The 21,582-nt window shown below is 56.8% G+C and overlaps 2 protein-coding genes across 6 annotated transcripts in view; one reads left to right on the top strand and one right to left on the bottom strand.

Moving 5' to 3' along the window:
- HDLBP (high density lipoprotein binding protein) overlaps nt 1–9,680 on the top strand; it is a 68,834-nt gene extending 59,154 nt beyond the window's left edge. For all 5 annotated transcript variants that reach the window (XM_019711667.3, XM_019711665.3, XM_074316479.2 and 2 more), the window contains 11 exons: nt 477–698; nt 779–997; nt 1,765–1,903; nt 3,501–3,646; nt 4,466–4,570; nt 4,898–5,032; nt 5,973–6,116; nt 7,977–8,162; nt 8,705–8,821; nt 8,917–9,045; nt 9,198–9,680. In XM_019711667.3, coding sequence (XP_019567226.3) covers nt 477–698; nt 779–997; nt 1,765–1,903; nt 3,501–3,646; nt 4,466–4,570; nt 4,898–5,032; nt 5,973–6,116; nt 7,977–8,162; nt 8,705–8,821; nt 8,917–9,045; nt 9,198–9,284 — 1,629 coding nt within the window. In that variant the 3' untranslated portion in view covers nt 9,285–9,680. The remainder of the gene's footprint in view (nt 1–476; nt 699–778; nt 998–1,764; nt 1,904–3,500; nt 3,647–4,465; nt 4,571–4,897; nt 5,033–5,972; nt 6,117–7,976; nt 8,163–8,704; nt 8,822–8,916; nt 9,046–9,197) is intronic.
- Nucleotides 9,681–11,450: 1,770 nt separating this feature from the next.
- Nucleotides 11,451–21,582, bottom strand: part of ANO7 (anoctamin 7) — a 28,311-nt gene continuing 18,179 nt past the window's right edge. The window contains exons 18-24 of the mRNA XM_019711668.3: nt 20,741–20,838; nt 19,413–19,555; nt 18,058–18,263; nt 17,424–17,566; nt 14,148–14,238; nt 13,736–13,855; nt 11,451–13,589 (exon numbers count right to left, since the gene is read on the bottom strand). Coding sequence (XP_019567227.3) covers nt 13,515–13,589; nt 13,736–13,855; nt 14,148–14,238; nt 17,424–17,566; nt 18,058–18,263; nt 19,413–19,555; nt 20,741–20,838 — 876 coding nt within the window. The 3' untranslated portion in view covers nt 11,451–13,514. The remainder of the gene's footprint in view (nt 13,590–13,735; nt 13,856–14,147; nt 14,239–17,423; nt 17,567–18,057; nt 18,264–19,412; nt 19,556–20,740; nt 20,839–21,582) is intronic.

Genomic DNA, 21,582 nt, shown 5'->3' with positions numbered 1-21,582 from the left:
TGCTGGCTCTGTGTGGGCTCCCCTAGGGTACGAGCAGGGGGAGGACCAGAGGGGGTGCACTCTGCTTGTGTGGGGAGCAGTGGGAGTGCCCATGCTTGGGAGTGGGGCCGGCAGTGCTGTGCAGGTGCACCCCCATCCCCATAGTGCGCGGCCGCACACCCCATTACCTGGCAGGTGGAGGGCGCTTGCAGAGGTTCAGGCACAGCTGGTACGTGGCAGCACTAGGACCCTGTGTCCGCGTGCTTTGAACTGGACTGGCCTCTCTTACCGCGGAGGAGGGAGTACAAGGGCAGCCTGTCTGGGTGGCCTGGACATCGTTTGTTTTGGTGAGGTTTAATTAGTCCCATTCAGGGGGACATTGGTGACAGTGTGAGGTTAGCTTCACCGCACACTGTTGTCCCCTAGGCCCGCCTGTTCACCTGCTCCAGGCCCAGGCAGGTGGCATCAGGCCAGCGTATGTGGGTTGGTCTCCACAGCAAACCAAGAGTTTCACCGTTGACATCCGCGCCAAGCCGGAGTACCACAAGTTCCTCATTGGCAAAGGGGGTGGCAAAATCCGCAAGGTGCGTGACACCACGGGAGCCCGCATCATATTCCCAACGGCTGAGGACAAGGATCAGGACCTGATCACCATCGTGGGGAAAGAGGACGCCGTCAGGGAGGCCCAGAGGGAGCTGGAGGCCCTCATCCAGAACCTGGTAGGCACCTGGGTCCTGGGCCCATTGTGCAGGGCAGCGGGCGGGGTCTCGACGTCCCTTTTCCTGTCTCCACGCTGCAGGACAACGTGGTTGAAGACTGCATGCTGGTGGACCCCAAGCACCACCGTCATTTCGTTATCCGAAGAGGCCAGGTCTTACGGGAGATCGCAGAAGAGTATGGTGGGGTGATGGTGAGCTTCCCGCGGTCCGGCACACAGAGCGACAAAGTCACCCTCAAGGGTGCCAAGGACTGTGTGGAGGCTGCCAAGAAGCGCATCCAGGAGATCATTGAGGACCTGGTAGGCGCCTGGGGGGCTTGTGCGGTCCTCAGCCCTGCTGGGGGGAAGGCACTGCGCGTCCCCTGCAGGCAGCAGGCCCTCGGCCTGCCTGGCCTCCTTCCTGACAGTGGGTGGGAATGCTGCCTCTGAGAAGCGGCTCCGTTTGCAATTTTATGAAAGGACAGTGAGTACGAGGAACCAGCTGCCTTGTCTCGTCCTTGTCTCCAAAGGGAAGCAGATAGGTTGGGGGAGAGGGTCAGAGCAGAGCGGCTCCGTAGAAAAGTCACGGAAATGCACTGGTCTTTCTAAACCCGCCTTTAGAGAGCGTCGCCCTCTTGAGTGCCGTTGGAGGTACTTTCTGGTAACCAAGCCTGACTCCTTGTTGAGTCAGAGCCACAGCATCCGAATGCCCTGTCACCTGAGACCAGTGGGGCCACCTGCCTGCTGTTTGAGGGCCCCCCCTTGTGTATACAGAAATCGGGTGTCATTACGTTCTGCTTCTGGGTGTCAGCAGCGTCCGGGGCAGTTTCGTACGGACAGGTCACTGATTCGTGCTTCATCTTTTTGGGGGAAGCACCTCAGAAAGACGCCTCCCTTTGGCCCTGCCCCGTGGTCCTCCTCCCTCTACCCCATGGCACATCGAGCTCCGGATTCAGCTTGGGAAAAGGGGGTGCCTGTGCGCTTGGGAGTGGCTGTGCAGGACTGAAAGGAAGACGGTGTGAACCTGAGGAAGCATCAGCGGTTAACCTTCACTTTTCTCTTTGTTCTTCTCACTCTGCCCCTCCCAGGAAGCCCAGGTGACCATAGAGTGCGCCATACCCCAGAAATTCCATCGGTCAGTCATGGGCCCCAAAGGCTCCAGAATCCAGCAGATCACGCGGGACTATAATGTTCAGATTAAATTCCCAGACAGAGAGGAAAACCCAGGTGAGTCCTCGCGGTGCGCTCTGTGCTGGGCGGGAAGCGGAGGTGTGGGAATGGTCCCAACCTGGGGCGAGGTGGCTGCCATGTGTCCTGGTGAAGGGCTTTCCTGCCGGCTGCGGTGCTAGAACCCCGTCAGGTGTCCTGGGGGCCGCCAGAGGCTTGGGCTCACCTGCTGTCCCAGCAGCGCAGCATCCGTTGCTGCAGCGTAATGAGGTGCCCTGCAGGTGTCCTGGAGGCTCGCAGCTGGTGACAAGGACATAGGAGAGCACGCAGGGGAAGCCCCGTGTGCAGTGCTGCTGCTCACAGAGCTTCTGAAAGCGGCTGTGACGAGGTTGCGTCTGTCTTGTCCACAGCACAGGCCTCACTGCCCCCAGTCCCGCTCCTCTATGGGCCATGTCTCCCGTGAGGATCCGGCTGTGGTCTCAGACCAAGTTCTGTACGTCCTGATCCTTCTTGCACTGACACAAAGAGCGTGTTCTGCCTTCTGTTGACTTGTCTTAGTTGGCCGTTGTGTCTGGCTGGCAGACCTGCAGCTGCCGAGGGCCCTCCGTGGGCTCTGGCCTCTGTGCAGCTGGTCGTGCCCTTGAACACCCCTGTTTCTGGGAAAACAGGGTATTTTGAGTAGAAAACCAGTTAAATCATAACGTCATGTGGTGCACACTTGAATATTTTTTAATTTTGATGTAATTTCACACTTAAAGAAAAATTGCTCAGAATTGCATGAAGATAAATCCTCTCTACTCATCCAAACTCACCAGTTTTTACACAAACACATATACACGGTTTTTTCTGAATCGTTTGAGTGTGATTTTCAGACCTGTCTGTCATCCATAGTGGGTTGTTTTCTTCTAAGAAGGAGGCTCGTTTTGAGAGCACCATGGCATGTTCATCAGAATCTGAAAACTGAGTTATGTGACACTGTTACTGAATTCATAGTTGACATTCAAATTTGGCCAGTTTTAAAAGCGTCCTGCAGAGCCCGCCTCTTTTCCTAATGTTTTTTTGAGAATTTTTGAGTTTGAGCCAAACTGAAAACATTGTTGGGAAGAAGATTTCAGATGTTCCCCTCTTTCCCCAGTTTTAATCCAGGATCGTGACAGCTTTAGGCAGTCGTGCCTATGGACTTATTTCTGTCATATGGACTCCTGGATTCTCACCCTAGGAATGTGGTTTTGGTGTTCGTTTTGCTGCACACCTGGTCCCCAGTGTGGCCCACGGGAGCCCCACCAATGGCTTCTGTGTCCTATTTCATGTCTCTTCACTCTGGGTGCTTGCTTCCTTCCTGGCATGAGAAGCTGGTGCAGCCTTACCTCGTCCTTCCTGAGTCTCTCAAGCACCCTCACCTCCCACCCCCCGGCCGCCTGCTCCCAGCGCCAGGTCTCCTGGGCCGTCAGAACGTCCATCCTTCCCTCCCAAATACAGTGGGCCCCACTTGTAGCTCTTTCCACACACCAACTCATGTTTCTCACTTTATCCTTTGAGGTGGTTAGTTCCATGTTCAAGGTCTGGGAGCAGGGTGCAGAGCTCACGGCCACACTGGAAAGCAGCAGTGCCCGCCAGGTCCAGGCCTGTGCCAACGGCCCCTTCTCTTTCCCCGTAGTTCATAGTGCACAGCCAGCTGTCCAGGAGAACGGTGACGATGCCGGGGAGGGGAGAGAGGGCGACCCTGGCTCTCCAAGGAGGTGTGACATCATCATCATCTCTGGCCGGAAGGAAAAGTGTGAGGCCGCCAAGGAAGCCCTCGAGGTATGTCCGGCCCTGTCTCCTCCCTGGGGCGAGGCGTGGCCTGCAGGACGCTGCCCTAGTCGCTGGCAGCAGAGGAGTGGGTCTAGTCAGTCACTTTCGTCCTCACCCCGGAGCATTCGGCCTACAGGCCTGGGGGTCGTGGAGAGAACATAGCTGGTGGGTGAATGTGACCTCCAGGCTCAGTGTCCCCCTCTGAAGCGGGGCCGTCCAGACCTACCTGTGACTTATAAGGCTGAGTCCTTTCGGAGTGAGTACTTAGAGTGCCACTTCCATGGTGGTCGTGTCCTAAATGGCAACGACATTGGACAGCGTCGTGTTGCCTTGGAGTGGAGAGACAAACGAGAACCAAGATGACCACACAGCAAGGGATTAAATGTGGTCGGGGCTGGGGCGGGGACAGAGCAGTGCCCGTGTCCCGTTGTCATTGTCTCGGTGACCTGCATGGGCTTGGGCCACAGGCCGTTCTTGACCTCAGTGAGGCTGGGAGCCAGGGTGAGCCTCTGCATCGGAGCCCCCTACTTCCCCATGGGCCTCACGCCCTGTTTTTTCCAGGGTTTCTTTGGTTTTGTTGGCTTGTGCAGGGCCCTGCCACAGAGGCTTGGAAGTTCGCTCTGCTGGCATTAACTGAAACACTGGCTTCCGTCCTTTTCCCACGTGTTTCTATTGAGTTAGTGGCATTCTCAGGTGGCACAGTGTGGAAGGTTCTGGGCGCACACTAATTCCCACAGCGCTCTTTTCCCTGTGTCCCATGAAGACCTGTTGCTGGGCCCATGGCGTCCCTGCCCGCTGTTCTCAGGCCTGACTGACCATCTTCCGCAGGCGCTGGTCCCTGTCACCATCGAGGTGGATGTGCCCTTTGACCTTCACCGGTACATCATCGGGCAGAAGGGGAGCGGGATCCGCAGGATGATGGACGAGTTCGAGGTGACGCGGTCTTGCAGGCCTTTTCCCTGGAGACCGGATGTGGGGCGTGAGCTCTGTCACAGGTGCTGCTGGGAGTGGATGGATGCAGCCCCTCGGGGCGCGAGGTCCTGCCCACCCTCCCATAGCGGAGGCGCCTTCCTCCTGCTCTTTATCTGCAGCAGCTCTCCTCCTGCAGGGGTGGACACTTCCCACCTTCCTTGTCCCGAATCTGCAGGGGTGTCCCTGGTCAAATGGGACAGACAGGCCACTGCTGATGACTTCCAGGCTCACCCTCGGTGAGGGCCAGATAGACACATTCCCGTCCTGAGGGCTCCCGTCTCCACGTAGGTGAATATCCACGTCCCAGCCCCTGAGCTGCAGTCCGACGTCATCGCCATCACAGGCCTCGCTGCAAACTTGGACCGGGCCAAGGCCGGGCTGCTGGAGCGCGTGAGGGAGCTGCAGGCGGAGCAAGAGGACCGGGTGAGTGCCCAGCGGGGCTTCCGAGAGGTCCGGCAGCCGGCCCTGGCGCCACCAGGTAACCGGTGGCTGGAGGTGGACTGGGTCCCCAACCAGGCAGTCAGCGTGGAGATTCTGCTGAGGGGCGGCCCTTCGGCAGCGGTTAGGAGCAGGGATAAAGCTAGCGGCTTCTTCAAAGGGAATCCTGGAGACATGGAGCCCTCAGCCCTACAGGGAAGGTGAGCTGTTGCCCAGAGAGACCACCACGCATGTGCTATGCGGTCTAGGGTACACGTCAGGCCCCCATGGACTTCCTGCCTCCACGGCCTCCCTGTGGAGTGGGTGAGAGCCCGCGTCGCCTGTCGGTAGAGCTGGCCTTTGAAGGCCCGAGTGATGGTGGCAAGGCAGGTGTCCTGGGATTTGAAGCACCTTGTGAACTATGGGGCTTGGCCGGTGATGGCACCCTGCTCATAGGCCCCGCCAGTCTGAGTGTGTTCCCACGTCGGCTTCCGAGTCTGTCCTCTGCCCTGGCCACAGGCGCCCCGGGCTGTGTCTGTCCCATAGCACTTCTGTTCCTCTTTTTTTAGCCTGCTTCTGCACCCCAAGCCTGCCAGGCCCAGAGCGTTTTTAGGCTTCCTCCTCAGACCTGTTTCCCAGGTGAGGAGAATGGAGCCGCGCTGTCACGGCGAGCAGGCAGCTAGGCCAGTGACACCTGGTCTTGCAGGTCCTCTGAAAGGCTTGCAGACTTGGCTGTGGAGTGGGCAAAGCCTCTGGGTCTCATTAGGAGCGGTAATGGAACATGGCGCAGAGGCTAACCGACAAGCCATGTCTTGTTTTTGTTGCCGAGGTAACAGTGGGTGCCTTCCAGGTCCAGGTTGGAGTTGAGCCTGTGGATGCGTGTGATGTTGAAGGTCAAGACTGAAGTATTGGACCCTTTGCCTCATTCTCGTTGTTTCATCTGTAGGCTTTAAGGAGTTTTAAGCTGAGCGTCACCGTTGACCCCAAATACCACCCCAAAATTATTGGGAGGAAGGGGGCGGTGATTACCCAGATCCGCTTGGAGCATGACGTCAACATCCAGTTCCCCGATAAGGATGATGGGAACCAGGTAAGGAAGACCACGCGAGTAGACGCCCCATTGACGCACTCTGGGGACCTTTGTCCTGACCTGGGGACAGTGGCCAGGCAAACTTGTGCCAGATGGGTGGTGGAGAGGGCAGGATTCAGCGAAGCTTCAAGAGTCGGGGTTTGGCTCAGGCTTTGGGCCCCATCTTGGCCCGTGCCGGCTGGGTGAGGTTCCTCTGACGTGGTTGTGTCGCTGTGTGGACTGGGGGCACGTTTCCTGTGCCCACCTGGTCACCTGTGCAGCAGGGTGTGCCCTCGTCGCTCCCGGCAGCCAGCTGGTGCTCTGGCTGGGACCTTCTCACACAGTTGTCCTCACGGTGCAGCCCCGCAAATGTGCGCCCTCCACCCGCTCTGCGTCGCATGTCGGTCCCCTCACAGTGGAGGCCAGGGCCTCCCTGCCGAGCTGGGTGTACCAGGCCGGTCCCTGCCGGCCGCTGCTCAGGAACCCGATGCCCCTCTCTGCGCACCACCCAGCCCGTCATACAGTCCTGCTGTCTGTCTTACCTCTCGGACCTTCTGCCCCCTGGCCCCACCTCTGATAGGTGGGCCACCCTGCAGCACGGCTTTGCACACAGTGGGAGCCCAGTCTGCGCTGGCTCTTCTGCAGGCTCTCGTACGCGGCACAGCACCTAGAAACGCTCCCCAAGAGCCTTGCGGCCAGCACACCTGACAAGGCCTCTGCAGACGGGCGCACCGCACCCGCCCAAGCCTGCGTCACTCTTGTGGGGGCTGCGTGCCTGCCTGCTCACCCCAGCCTTGCATATCCTGGGTCTTCCAGGAGGAAACAAGCGTCCTCACTGCTCCCTGGTCCTGAGCCCTCCCCAAGGGCGGTCTTCAAAGCGCCGCCTCCTGTTTAGCTCTTTCTGAAGGATATTTCTGTACCGCAGACTTAATCACCTTGAGGACTTAGCTCTTTTAAATCCCTCACGTTCACTACTGTGTACTTCCTTCAATTTTCCTCTGCAATTACTAGTTCTTTAGTCATTATTTAACGTTTAGACTGTTGACGTCCTGTGAGAAGCATGCTTCGTTTACAATCCGTCCTGTGCCCGCCATGGCCTTTAGTGGTGCCTCACCGGCCGGTGGGGGAGTTCTAGGCCAGGGTGACGTCGGGCCGCCTCTGGCTTCTGCATTTGCTTCACCCGGACAGAAGGCGCTTGGTGCTGCCCCTCTCAGGCCCCTGGGCTTTCTCTTCTCCCTGGGGTGGGTCTCTTTAAATGCCTGCTTTTCTCTTTTAGTCGAGGTATTTATTCTCATTCTCTCATCCTTTTACATTGTTTTCTGTTCTTTTTTTGAGAGTGTAATATTTTCTCGTGTCCTGAAGAATATGGTTTAAGGTTATTTCATTTTCAAGTTTCCTTCTCTGTGCCTTGAAGAATCCATTTGTTCTGTTCACTCTTTACATCCGGGGCCTCTCCTGTGCCTTTGTATGATTGGAGGGAGGCCCTGGGCCCGGGTGCACTGTCGGTGTGGTGTGCTGGCCACGGCATCTGGACCTTCCAGGTCATTCGGTCTGCAGACGAGGGGCCCGAGGGGACCTTTCCTGACGCGGACCCCTCACTTGCCAGTCAGTGTCTTCCCGTCATCTTTGTGGGTAGGTGCTCGCTCGCTCTCCCTGTGTGTGACTGCCTTTTCGGCAGGTCTTAGGAGGGGTCAGGAGCTAAATGGGCATCGTTAACCTGTTGTTTTCAGTTGGACTCCTGGTATTTCTTTCTCTCCTGAGTGGATCCGTTTGCCCCTGTGCCTCACTTCGCCATGCGTCCAGTGCCCCGAGCCCCTGTGCACCCCTTCTAGTCAGGAGTCCCGAAGGCATTTCCTTTGTGACTGGATTCTCCTGTCTCAGCCCCAGGACCAAATCACCATCACAGGGTACGAAAAGAACACCGAAGCTGCCCGGGATGCTATACTGAAAATTGTGGGTGAGCTTGAGCAGATGGTTTCTGAGGACGTCGCACTAGACCACCGTGTTCATGCCCGGATCATTGGCGCCCGTGGCAAAGCCATTCGCAAGATCATGGATGAATTCAAGGTGAGTGTCCAGCCCCACCGTGAAGGGCGTGCTGGCCGCAGCGCGGATAGTACCTGCTTCCTGCCCTGTCAGGTTGCTTCTTTCCACGTGGGCCAGTGAGGGGCGGGGAGTGGGGACCACTGGGGCCTCCAGTCTTCTGCCTCAGCTGCTAAGAACGCACTGACCCGCTGGGCTCTGGAAGCGCCAATGTCTGAGGCTCAGGTGCTCGTCCTGAGGCAGTGAGGCTGAGGAGGGTCACAGCTGTGTGTGTGTGTGTGTGTGTGGGGATGCCGTTGACAGTGCCCTGCGCAAGTCCCTGGTGGGTTCCACACCTCAGAGGGGTCACCCCCTTTGCCTTCTGTAAACAAGGAGCTCCCACGGGCACTGGGCTGCATGTCATGATAACGAGGAAACAGCCATGAGCCCATATCTGTACATTTTCATTAACTCAAGGGGAGAAAACGAGACGTTCACTGTTCCAGCCACACGGCATGGTGGCCAGTTAGTCCAAAGCTGGCGGACGGGTGCTCAGCCAGCTGAGGTGCTGTGTGTGCTCCTTCTAGGTAGACATTCGCTTCCCGCAGAGCGGGGCCCCAGACCCCAACTGCGTCACCGTGACAGGGCTCCCAGAGAATGTGGAGGAGGCCATCGACCACATCCTGAACCTGGAGGAAGAATACGTGAGTCCTGGGGTCACGGCAAGGTGGGAGTGGGCGAGCCCCTGACATGCCTGGCAGGCCCGGGGGTGCGCGGCCTGACACCCCTGTGCCTGCAGCTGGCCGACGTCGTGGACAGCGAGGTACTCCAGGTGTACATGAAGCCCCCTGCCCACGAAGAGTCCAGGGCGCCGTCCAAGGGCTTCGTGGTGCGGGACGCTCCCTGGACTGCCAGCAGCAGTGAGAAGGTGAGGCTTGTCCGGGGTGTCCCCATGCCCGTGAGGTGGGGTGCCTGCCACACCAGCCTCGCCTGGATGGGCCCAGTGGCTGAGGGTCGGGTCATTTTGGAGCTGCTTGAGTGCAACCCCTTACTGAAGCGGTGCCTTTTCTGTCCCCCCAGGCTCCTGATATGAGCAGCTCTGAGGAATTTCCCAGCTTTGGGGCTCAGGTGGCCCCGAAGACCCTCCCTTGGGGCCCCAAACGATAATGATCAAAAAACAGAAACCTCTCCAGCCTGCTGACCCAAACCCCGCCACACAATGGTTTGTCTCAATCTGACCCAGCGGCTGGACCCTCCATAAATTGTTGACGCTCCCCCTCCCTGAGGTCTCGCAGTGAAGCCAGGCCACCCAGCGTCGTGTGTGGCCGGTTCCTGGGCCTGGCCAGCTCTGGGCGTGAGCTCAGGACCCGACACCTGCACTCTGGGACAGCCCTCCTGCTGTGAACACTAACATGTCCTTGACGTGGCGCCATCAGCGTCTGGTCCACCCAGCATGTCAGTAAGGCTCTGGCCTCCACTCAGAGAGCTCCACGGCTGTGGCTGAGTCTACTTCCTGTGTCATGACCTCAGGAAATAAATTCCTTGACTTTATAAAAGCCAAAATGTTTGCACTCTTCCTTTTCCTCCTTCCAGCTGCCAAAAAGTACACTTAGCCCAGACCACGGGTGGGGAGGGAGACCCAGTGTGCGTGCTGGGAGCGCCCGGCCCCTCAGTGGACTGGGGGTTGGGAGCAGAAGGGTGACGTGGGTCCCAAGTGTGTCTGCCCTGCACTGCAGGCGCTGGTGAGTGAGACCTGAGGTGGGCTGCAGGTCCGCCGTCTGGGTGCACGGTGGCCTGGTGTGCCCGGAGGGACGTGGGGATGGGAGAGGGCTGGCCCGCAGAGGAGAGGTGGGGACAGCCACTTACCCTCCACCAGGGCCCTGCTCTGGGTAACAGCCCCCTGGTTCCACCATGTTGGGTCCACAGCCCCACCCCTCCCTGATGCCTGCTCTCAGTCCCTTCCTTCTCCCTCAGCCAGTGTGGTTGTGCCTCAGGCTCGGGGTAGTGCCTCCCTCGGCGCCCAGCCTCTTGATCTGACGTGTCCTGTGGTCGTGTATTCGCTGCTCCCTCCCTCCTCACTCCCTCCTTCCCTCCCTCACAGGTGGTCAGTGGCCAGTGGGCCCGTCCCGAGTGGGGAGTGCACACATCACTCCCCTCGGTGGGCTGTCTTCTTGACATATGCTCGGGGGCTATGCAGACCCCTGGGAGCTGGCCTCCAGAGGCAGGCTTCGTGGTCATGGGCTGGGGAGAGGCTGTCACTCAGCCTGGACTAGAGGACCGGGTGCTGCTGAGGGCATCTGCTTTTCTCAGGTGTGGTAGGTAATTCCGGGTGAGACAAGGTGTCCCTGTCCCCGGGCAGCACAGGGCCCCTCCGTGTGGTGCTGTGAGAACCACAGACGGCCTGTTTCTAGGAGGTCTGGTCTCCCTGTCCCCCCCTGTCCACTCGTGGAGGTGATGAGCCATCCCAGACAGATTCTGGAGTTCCTAGAGAAGCCCTTCCCCAGCGGTGCTCAGTATTCCTTTGCCATCCCCACCCCAGAGTTTTTCACTCGGTTTAATAACTCAGTTTGGCACCCTTGAGGCCAAACTGAAATTCCTGACTAGACCGAGAACTGGTTAACACGAGTGTAGTATCAGTGGCCTCTGTGCTCCCATTAGACTGAGCAGCCCTACATGTGCCCCTCTATAGGAATGATAAACGGGGATAGGAAAGAACATTTGCTTCACCAAATAGGCTGCAGGACCCCATATTACATAGGTCGACAATGGAGATCGGGAGCGAGAAGGCAAGGCACTGTCTGCCTTTCTCCAGGAAACTGCTGCCACCTGGGAAGCCTCGAGGGCAATGCGCTGGCGCCCCCTTCTCGGCAGGAGTCTGGGAGCTTTTCCTGGTGACCACCGAGCTCCGTCCCCATCGCCCTGTGGGCCCTCCGGTATCTGCCTTTGTCATCTCTACCACATCTGGCCCCACACTCCTCCGAAGGTAAACTGTCTGTTCTCACAGCCGCTGTTTGCACATTGGCGTTTGTCGCTACGTGTTGCCGATGTAGCTTCCCTTTCTCTGAGCTGTTCAGGTGGTGGTAGTGAAGGCTGCGGTGCCTGCCCAGGGCCCCTCAGGCCCTGGGAGAGCCTGCAGGGGCCTGGGAGCGTGCGTGCATTTCCTCCTGTTGACTGTCCTCCCTATCACGTGTGTCCAGTTACCACCCATCCCTTGGCCTTAATTTTGGAATTTGGAGAGTATGTGCAAACATGTGAAAAGGCTCATGAATATGGATGACACTGGAATTTTACAAATTCTAAAATAAAACCCAAAACCAGATGCGTTGTGCTGGGGCTCATTTTATCACGCCACATATGTGTCCCTGGTCCTGGGAAATGGGGGGTGTTTCCACGCTGCCAGTGAGGGGTCCTTGGACATCCTGTAGATGGTGGTGGACTTCGGTGTGGTTCTCCCAGCTGGCATGTGGCTCTCAACCCCATTTTAACAGCCTGCCATGCAGGAGCTGCGGTGCGGTGTGAGGCCAGCGGTGGTCACGGCTGGCTGCCTGGCCCAGACTGCTGTCACCATTGGGCGACAGCGTCCTCGCTGTCAAGCAGCGCCCTGCCACGTCCTTGCTCAGATTCTGCCTGAATTCCCTCTACCACAGACCTGGGTGGCATTCCCGGGGAAGTCTCCCAGCTCCCAGCGAGTGCTGAGCTACAATGGGGGGAGGGGTCATCCTCCTGTCAGAAAAAGCTGGAAGAGGCCAGTGGGTGAGGGAGGCGGCAGCAGGCAGCGGGGCCGGTGGTGGCATCTTCATTCAGGGAGCACTGCACCGCAACCAGCAGGGCAGTGACCCCAGCCCTGGTCAAGCTCATGGGAGGCTGAGGTGGTGGCTGCTCCGGGTGGGAGGAGGGTTACGTGGGGAGGGGCCCGCGCCCCACTCTGGGTCCTGGTAGTCAGGGCCCTGTCTGATTGACATGCGGACTACAGCAGTATGTTCACGAAAGCCTGACACATGACAAGCATTTTCTTAAGTTTCAGTAAAATGACAAAGTTTGAGACAGAACAGGCACAAAGCCTGAGAAGTCCAGGAAGCATAGTGTATGTCCAGACTTCTGTTCCAGCATGATTTATGACGGGAGGAAGAGGAGCGCCCAGCTCAGTGGGGAGCACCATGGGACCGACCACACGCAACAGTTGGCAGAAGGTCAACATGGGAAGAGCTTCGCGAAGCCAGCGGATGGGGTCCAATGCAGGTACTACTGGGCTCCCAGCTTTGGAAACAATCACGTGTAAATGTGCAGAAACACTCAGATCACTGATGTTACAGGACGTCCTTCACGCCAAGTGTTTGCTCAGAGAATGAAATGCAGTCTCCTCACAGGCCTTCCCCACCGGCTGCTCGGTGGGCCGTGCTGACCCAGCCTCAGCGCACAGCCTGGGAGGGGCTTTGGCCTGACTGCCCAGGAAGGTGACTGTTCACTCAAGCTGTTGAGTGGCCAGGAGGGAAGGTGGGGCCCAGTTCAAGAAACAGGAAGATGGAACCAAGAGGCCTTGGCGGACAATGGGGAATGGAGGGGTGGGTGGGGCGGTGAACTCCCTCCCCAGCTGGGACCTGGAACACGGTACAGAGCTGACAGTGGGGCTGTGCTGGGGCAGGTGGGACCCTGCGTGGACAGGACAGGAAGAGGCAGGAGGGGGTCTGCAGAGGGGACACCACCATTCGAAGGACAGCAGATGCAAAGAGCACCAGAGACAGAACAGACGACCCCAAAGTCCACTGGCTTGATTGGCAGATGAGTCACGTCTGAGGGCTGAGGTGTCAGTGGGAGGGTGAACAGGGAGAGGTCAGCGTGCGTGGGGGGGGGGGGGGGGCGCTGGCGATGGTGCGGAGTGGAGCTGGGAGGGAAGGGGACAGTGTGCCTAGGGATTGGGGACTGGGGGGTGTGACAGCAGCCAGCGTCTCAGATGGGGGGCCATGCTGCCCCAGGGTGAGTGAGACGATACCGGCTCGGGCTAACTGGGTGGGAGATGGTGAGGGCAGCTCCCCGACAAGCTGCCAGGTGCCCCAGGGCTCCCCTGGGCATGGCATGCCCTGGCCCTCCAGGTGCCACTGCCATAGCAGGTTGGCTTTGGAGTCTCCAAAGGGGTGGCCAGTGGGGGCTATAACCAGGACCTGGGAGGCAGGGCGCATGAGCAGAGGCCCCAGGCAGCCAAGAGCAGAGCAGCTCTGGGCCAAGGAGACAGGCTGTGGCCTCAGAGGGCGGGGAGCCTCTGAGTACCTCACATCTCCCCGGGTGAGGCCTCTGCCCTCCTGGTACATCTGCATCCAAGCCCTCAGCTGCCAACTCTCGGGGTGACCATTGTGACCTCAGCGGGAAGGGACTGGGGAGGCTTGGCTGGCTTCTGGCAGCCTAGGCTTGTGCGCCCAGATTCGTCTCTGAGGCTGGGGGCCGGCCGTCCTTCACTCCACTTGTTCCAAGGAGAGCCTGTCTCCAGGAAGGGGTGGCAGAGGGGAACAGTGTGATTAAACTGACTTTTTCACGCTGTCACCGCTGCAACAGAGCACCAGGCTGGGGGCCACCCCCCCACGGGTGAGGGAGAATGAAGTGTGAGGGCTGGGGCAGGGGCTCACCTCGTTCTCGGCCAGTGCCTGCTTGGCTAGGTAGTACTCCCTCTTCACCTTGACTTCCACGGACTCGGGGATGTCAGGTACCAGGAGGTCAAGGACGTGACTGATGGTGAACACCACGTGCTGGGGGGCAGGGGATGGTATAGGGCCAGGTGTGGGCACCTGCTCCCAGCTTCCCTGGGATACTGCAGAGCCCAGTGATGGTGGCCAGGCAGGGAATAACTCCATTTCCCAGACAGGGAAACGAAGATGCAGAGAAGAAATGACTCAACCAAGGTGACAGAGCAGAAGTGCTGGGACCCTGCTTCCTGGGTCTCACCGAGCCCCCAAGCCACATGTGAGATTAGGCAAAGCAGGGAGGCCGAGAGTGCCAGTGGGGGAGGCCAACGGAGGAAGTGGGAGGTGCCTGGGCTACCTCAAACACAATGACAAAAGCCAGGCGGATGGCCAGAAGATGCCAGTAGGTCCAGGAGTAACGCCCATCGTCTTCCCTGAAGGCCCGATACCTGCAGGAGGCATGGCACTCAGTGTGGGGAGCCGTGCAGGTGCCTTTCTCAGCTTCACCTTCCCCTCCCTGAGCCTGTATTTCTGGGCCTGGCTTTGAGGGGGCCTGAAGCAGGAACTCCCAAGCAGTGTGTTCTGACGGTACCTTTAGCTTTAACTGCTGTGGTCCCAAAGGATGGATGAGCTGGAGTGTCCCATTTTCCTACCAGACTAAAGTGGGCCCCATCATGGAAAATGCCTTATTATCTAGATGTGACAATGCGGTAAGTCTGTGCTTCTACAGGTGATGTCAACCTACTTACAGCATGCAGTCTGCTCAGAGACTCCGCCTGCCCAGCATATAGCTCCCTTCCTCTAATAAGCACAACATTGAGCTTTGCTTTCTATTTCAGATTGAGCGGTCATCTTGTCATCCTTTGATAGCTTCCTATATTTCTGTCTTGTGGTAAGATGTGGCATCCCATATTGTAACAAACTTAGATGTTGTACTCCATGGAAAGCATCACTATGGCCAAGTTGTAGGAAAACAACAAAAAAATCTTGAAAGTTAAAAATATAATCATTGAAAAAAATTCCTCAATGAATGGGATAAACTTTATGTGGCTACACTAGACACAACAGAAGATGGGAACTAGAAGACAATTATGATGAAATCACCCTGAACGCAATCTAGAGAGCCCAAAAGATTTAAAAATATAAAAATGCGCTCGAGACATGAAAGAGAAATGGAGAAGCTCCAACAGATTAGGAGTTCCAGAAGATGAGAATGGAAACAAGAGTGCAGACGTGTTATTTGAAGGAATAAAATGGAGATGTTTCCAGGACTGACTAAAGAAAGATACCACTCTTTAGATCAATAACACGTTTTGAATCTCAATGAGAAATTTTAAATAAACACTACCATGACAGATACCTGTTAGTGACACAAATTAAAGAAAATGAGAAAAAAAATCTGAAATGCTATGCATGCTTCCAACAACAAAAACCAAGTCACTATATTATAATATTTCCAAAGACCTGATAGAAAATAACTCTAAACCTGGAATTTTATACCTGCTATTTGAAGGACAGAGAGATATTTTAAGACATATAAAAACCAACATACATAAGTTTACCAAATACCATTCCTGAATGAGCTGTTAAAGGATATACTTCTGCAAGAAGAAAAATGAATTCAGAGAGAAGGCAATGAACATGAAACTACTGTAGCCACAGAAGTTAATAAGACACACCAAATAGATGTGATTAATAAGTAAAAATGTTTTTGTGTTTTTTAATAGTGAGATTAAAACTCTGTATAACAATAAGATGGAGTGATGGGTGATCAATAGGTAGTGAAGTACATGAAGAGCCCGGTCCTGCTCAAGCAGAGGAGACAACAATGAATTCCTTCAGGTTTTATGACAAAAATATTTAGTTGAGAATGTACACTAAAAATGTAAGTGTAGCCCCTAAAATAATAAAAATATACAGCATCAGTTCCAAATGAACATAGAGAACACAACATTTTTACTCATCCACCAGAATGAGAAAAGCAAAAGAGGAATCAAATGGAAGGCAGAGGCAGAAGAGGAATCGAATGGAAGAAGTATCCACTAAGAAGAGATCACAATTATGAACTTATATGCAACTAAGAACCTGAAAATACATAAAGCAAAACCTAACAGAACTACATGAAGAAACTGATAACCCTACATTCCTGGGAAGATTTTAACTCACCTCTATCAGAATCTCATAGAATAAGCAGGAGAAAAGGAAAAAAGGAAAGGAAAACCTGAACGATAAAATTAAGAAGCCTGACTAATAGGTATATGTGGAATCTTGCTCCAAAATTAGGGAAAAAAAAATGATTTCAAGTTCACCTGAAACACATGCAAAATCCACTGTGACCAGATCATAAAGGAAGTCTCAGCATATGTGAGAGAGGTCCATCAATCAACTCTCAGGTTCTCTGACCGCCAAGTAATTAACAGAATCAATGACCTTTTTAAGTAGCAAAAAGAATTTGCAACAACATAGATGGATCTAGAAGGTATTAATATGCTGAGTGAAATAAGGCAGAGAAAGGTAAATACCACATGATTTCACTTATATCTGAAATCTAAAAAGCAAATGAGCAAACAAAATGGAAACAGACTCATAGGTACAAAGAACAAACTGATGGTTGCCAGAGGAGAGATGGGTGGTAAGACGGGCAAAATAAATGAAGGGGAGTAAGAGGTACAAAATTCCAGTTATAAAATAAGTCCTGGGATGTAATGTCCAGCCTAGGGAATATGGTCAATATTGTAATACCTTTGCATGGTGACACGTGGTAACTAGGCTTACAGTGTATAAAAATATTGAATCACTATGTTGTACACCTTAAACTAACAATAGTGTATGTCAACGAATTCAATAAAAGCAAGCAAATCCATGTGTTTGGGAACTTACTCTCCTAAATAATTCATGGATAAATAGGAAAATCACAATTGAAGTTACGAAGTATTTAGAAGTGAAGGATAGTAGATATATTATCAACACTAATGGAAGGAGACTTTTAAGGGGTATATTCAAGTAAGGGGATAGACATGAATTTGTTTATTAAAACCCAAGAAAAACTGGAAACTGGAACAGAACGAGTTAAGGTTTCAACTCCAAAAGTTTGATTTTTAAGAGTAAAGACCTAAACTATATCTGGAATGAAAATGGGGCCATAACTACAAAAACATGCGAGCTTAAAATCATAAGAGAATATTATGAATAAATTTGTGTCAACACATTTTAAAGCTTAGCTGAAATAGATTTCTGTACGCAAAAAATTTGCCAAAATTGACTCAAGACGAAATAGAAAAGGTGGAACTAACCAGAAGGTGCCCGTTGAACAACATGGTTTCAAAAACTCAAAAATCCCCGTATGAGCGGGACCCGCGTTGTTCAAGGGTCACCGGCAGTTCGGAGTCCCCTTGTGCGGAGGCCGGACTGCAGTTATGTTGGCGGCGCCCTAACCCCGCGTAGGTGCAGGTCAACGAAACCTCCCCAGGAAAGGAGGGGGAGTGGTGGTCACACTGCGCGCCCCAGTGCCCTCCTGAGCCCTGCAGCCGTGCGCGCGCGCGTGCGTGGGAGGAGGGTGTTGACCTTCGGGCTCCCAGGCAGGAAACGCAGGGCACGGCGCCCACCCGTGAGCTCCCCGGTCCCCGCCCCTCACCTGCACGTGCGGTTGTGCTCCGCGGCGAAGGCGGGCGGCGCGTGCGCCAGCGTGAAATTGACGAAGCCGCGCAGGTCGCCGGCGCGGGTCCACCGGTAGTAGGCGCGCGGCAGGAAGTCGGACGAGAAGGCCAGCAGGAAGGCCTGGTCGCGGGGCGGTCAGCGGGGCGGTCAGCGGGGGGTCAGCGGGGCGGTCAGCGGGGCGGTCAGCGGGGCGGTCAGCGGGGCGGTCAGCGGGGGGTCAGCGGGGCGGTCAGCGGGGGGTCAGCGGGGGGGTCAGCGGGGCGGTCAGCGGGGCGGTCAGCGGGGCGGTCAGCGGAGGGTCAGCGGGGCGGTCAGCGGGGGGTCATCGGGGGGGTCAGCGGGGGGTCAGCGGGGCGGTCAGCGGGGGGTCAGCGGGGCGGTCAGCGGGGCGGTCAGCGGGGGGGTCAGCGGGGCGGTCAGCGGGGCGGTCAGCGGGGGGGTCAGCGGGCGGTCAGCGGGGCGGTCAGCGGGGGGGTCAGCGGGGCGGTCAGCGGGGGGTCAGCGGGGCGGTCAGCGGGGGGTCAGCGGGGGGTCAGCGGGGCGGTCAGCGGGGCGGTCAGCGGGGCCGCGCGCCTCCCTCCGCCCCCGCCCCCGGCTCGCTCCGCGCTCACGTTGCTGATGACGGCCAGGTGCGTGATGCCCGCCAGGATGGGGAACCAGATGCCGACGTCCTGCGCACGCTGAGCCACCGGGCGCCGGCGCTCGCACACGAACTTGCGCGCGTCCAGGCGGATTTCTACCCAGTTGTTGAGCAGCGCGAAGAGCGGCGCCAGCGGGCAGGCGGCCACGAAGATGGTGACGAAACCGAACTGCAGCACTGCGGATGCGGGGGTCACCGCTGGACCCGCCGCCACCGTGCCCCTGCCCGCCTTGAACCCTTCACTACGCGCCGCTGGGAGACCCTGGGACACCCCCTGCCCGGCCACTGTTGCTCCTCCTGCTCTTGCGCGTCCTGAAGTCCCAGCCCCAGGGCTTCCTCCCCCAGGAAGCCTCCCTGACTGCACACGCAGAGCTGCCTGCGTGTCATGGGCCTCTCAGGCACTCTGAGGTCAGGGGTTATAACTCTCCGTCCCAGGGCTCGGCCCACCCTGTGGGCTCATGGCAGGAGGGGGAGCAGAAACCTGCCTCTGATTTTAGGGTTGTCTTCCCCATTCACCCCTCGGGGGCGCTCTGCAATGACTCCTTAAAAGGTTTCCTGGGTCTTCCTAAAATTACCAAGGAGAGCATCGGGTCCCATCGCCTGTTGCCCAGTGGAGTAGGACACAAAGGGTCAACCCCACTTACACTCTATCACGAAAACGCATGTGAACCTCTCTTATCCACGGACCGATACCACTACTGTCACCCCTTTTGCTGGAAGAACTCAGAGTGACATGTTTGGCTCAGAGATAGCACTTTTCATTACAAGAGCTCCATGATCTCAGAACAAGACCCTGGGCTGCAGGGACCCACACCTACATTAGATACTGATGCTGGCCTCAAAAGGCACACCACCCCATGCCAGGAATGAGCTGCAGGCACGGGCCACCACCTGGCATTGAGAAAATTTCTGGAGAGTCAACTCCCAGATGGTCCCCCAGTGATCAGGACACCTGAGGCTGGTGGCCTCCCAGGTGCAGCCTCACTCTCCAGTGCCATTGTCACCAATCCTGCACCTGCTCTCCTGAGCACCAGGCTTCTTTCCTCGTGGATGCTTTCCAGGGAGTGGGGAGATTATGGCCACTCAAGGTGGGCCCCATCAACTGCCCCAGGTCCTCTTCCCAACCCCTGTGCCCAGGGTGCTGGCCTTTCCCATCCTCAGCCAACCTTTCCCGGGTGCTCCCCACTCTGCCCCCACAGTTCCTTCCAGGATCCTTTGCAGGCCTGGCTCCACCAGGGCCCCTCTGTCCCCACCACACCCCCACATCACGTTTCAAGGGAGATGTGGACAGGAATGCTGAAGCTGGAGGCGCCGAGTGGCACCTACCCATTTCGAGGTACTCATCAAACAGGCCCTCACAGGGCAGGAGCTCGTAGTCTGCCTCCCAGGGTGCCTGGCCGGCCGCTGTCAAAGCCCCCACCTTCCTCTTAGAGCGAAGCCGGAACTTCTGCCACCAGCCCTTCAGCTTCCTAGAGATGGGACACCCAGGGAAATGGCTCTTGCTCTTCCAAGCTGGGTTGCTCTGCAGTTAAAGGGCAGGAGAGGGTCTGGGGCCCTGGGTAGGCACAGCGGGGTGAGGCCTTGCAGAACACTGTCCTGGGGGCAACCCCTTCCCCAGCTCCCCTGCAGCACCCTCGGGAAAGCCAGCACTGCTCCTGGAAGCTTGGGGGAGCATGGATTTCCCCCGGGGAATTGCAAAGTGGTGCCAAGAGCTGTGTCGAAGTTGGGAGGGAGCAGATGAAGACTGCTTCAGGGGAGCACGTGTGCGTGTGGCTTTGTCATACGTTGGGTACGTTTGTCCTGGCTTTGTCCTGCATGAAGTCATGTGTGTGGCTTTGTCACACGTGAGGCATGTGTGCGTGTGCTTTGTCATACATAGGTACATGTGCTTGTGACTATCATACGTGGGGGCACATGTACATGTGACTACATAGGGCACGTGTGTGCATGTCTCATGCGTGGGGCATGAGTGTGTGGCATTGTCATGTGAGGCACATGTGCGCATGGCTTTGCTGTCACTTATCCAGCCCCGCCCTTGTGATCTTGAATTCAGCTTCATAGCACTGACTGCCCTGAGATGCAGGGCTGCACCCAGAAGGGATGTGCGTTGGCCGAGGTCCCACAGCTACAGTTCATGGGACTCCATGGGAATCCATGCTGTCGGAGATCAGATATGCAGTGGGGAGGTGGGAAGGTGTCCGGGTTGGGTCCAGCCTCGGGCAGTCCATTGCAAGGGCTCTGGCCTGGGAAGGGGGCCCAGTAGCCTGGATGGGGGCCACTGGAAGTAGCACTGGGGAGATGGGACCCTAGTGGTCAGGGCCCCTGAGGCCTGGGGCCTCCCCGGCTCCTCCCTCTGTGCTGCCTTGGAGGCTGGAGCAGCTGCAGATACAGACAGGAGGGGCTGACATGGGCAGGGCCCTGGAATCCACGCTTCCTGCTCCCACCAAAGGTGGCCCGTGCAGCAACGGATGTGGTGTCACAGAGCCCATGGGGCAGATGGCCCAGGGCTGACCCTCCCCTCTCTGCAGACGAGGCGTCCAGGTCTAGGAGGGCCCTTCTTCTGCAGGCTGGGGCTAGTCTGGGGGCTGCAGGCCCACACGCTGCCAGTTCCGCGGTCCCTGGACACTGCCCTGGGCAGGGTGGGGGAGACTCACGGGACAAGGATCTCCTGCACGTTGTTGATGACCTGCTTGCCCACCATGATGACCAGTAGCTCCTGAGCCAGCTCGACGAGGCAGCCTCCGGCAGCACACTACAGCAACAGGGCTCGAGGTCAGCTCAGGGAGGGACCAGCCTCAGGTCCACCCATCCTTCTCTGTGCCTCAAAGGTGACCCCGCGATGCCCTCACCTGCCTCTCAGACATGCCATGGGCACCTTGCGGACTGCACAGACCCTCCCCCCAGGCCCAAGCTCCTCATAGTTGCCCCCTCCCCCCCAGACTAACTGGTGGATTGTGCGTGGGAACGACCGGGGGCAATGCTGTTTTCCTTTAGGGACCCCACGTGGGGTGACATGGGGATGACTTTAGCCTGTAGCTCCAGGCTAAAGCGCCCCAGGAGTCACTGACCCATTCAAGCCAGTGAGAGGTGGGCCCAGGGCTCTCGGGGAGCTCCTGGGACAGCGTATGTTGCATGGGGGTGTCGGCCCATGCTGTTGGGGTGTCAGCCCCCAGGTGGTTGGGGAACCTGCCTGACAGCAGTGTAGCATTGTTTGAACACCTGATGCAAGGCCCCCTAGCCGTTTTCAGCACAAACACCCTTTCTTGCTTTAGCCGGTTTGAGCTGGGATCTTTTCCCGCTGATGACTGAAAGCCACCTGACTGATACAGCGCCTGAGTGGGGATCCCAGTTGCTGCTCCTTGAGGAGCCCCTCCCCTGACAGGTGAAAGTGGAGGGTGTGTCTTGGGGGCGGCCACAGTCACAAACCTGATGTGAGAAGGAGGGAGGCCTCTTTGTCAGAGAGGAGGGTCTTTGGGGTGAGGCCACCTGGGGACTG

The sequence above is a fragment of the Rhinolophus sinicus genome, chromosome 17 (assembly GCF_057876585.1).
Source record: "Rhinolophus sinicus isolate RSI-liver-muscle chromosome 17, RSI-T2T, whole genome shotgun sequence".
Classification (NCBI taxonomy): domain Eukaryota; kingdom Metazoa; phylum Chordata; class Mammalia; order Chiroptera; family Rhinolophidae; genus Rhinolophus; species Rhinolophus sinicus.
Note: the sequence above shows the minus strand (reverse complement) of the source record. Positions and strands in the feature narration are given on the sequence as shown.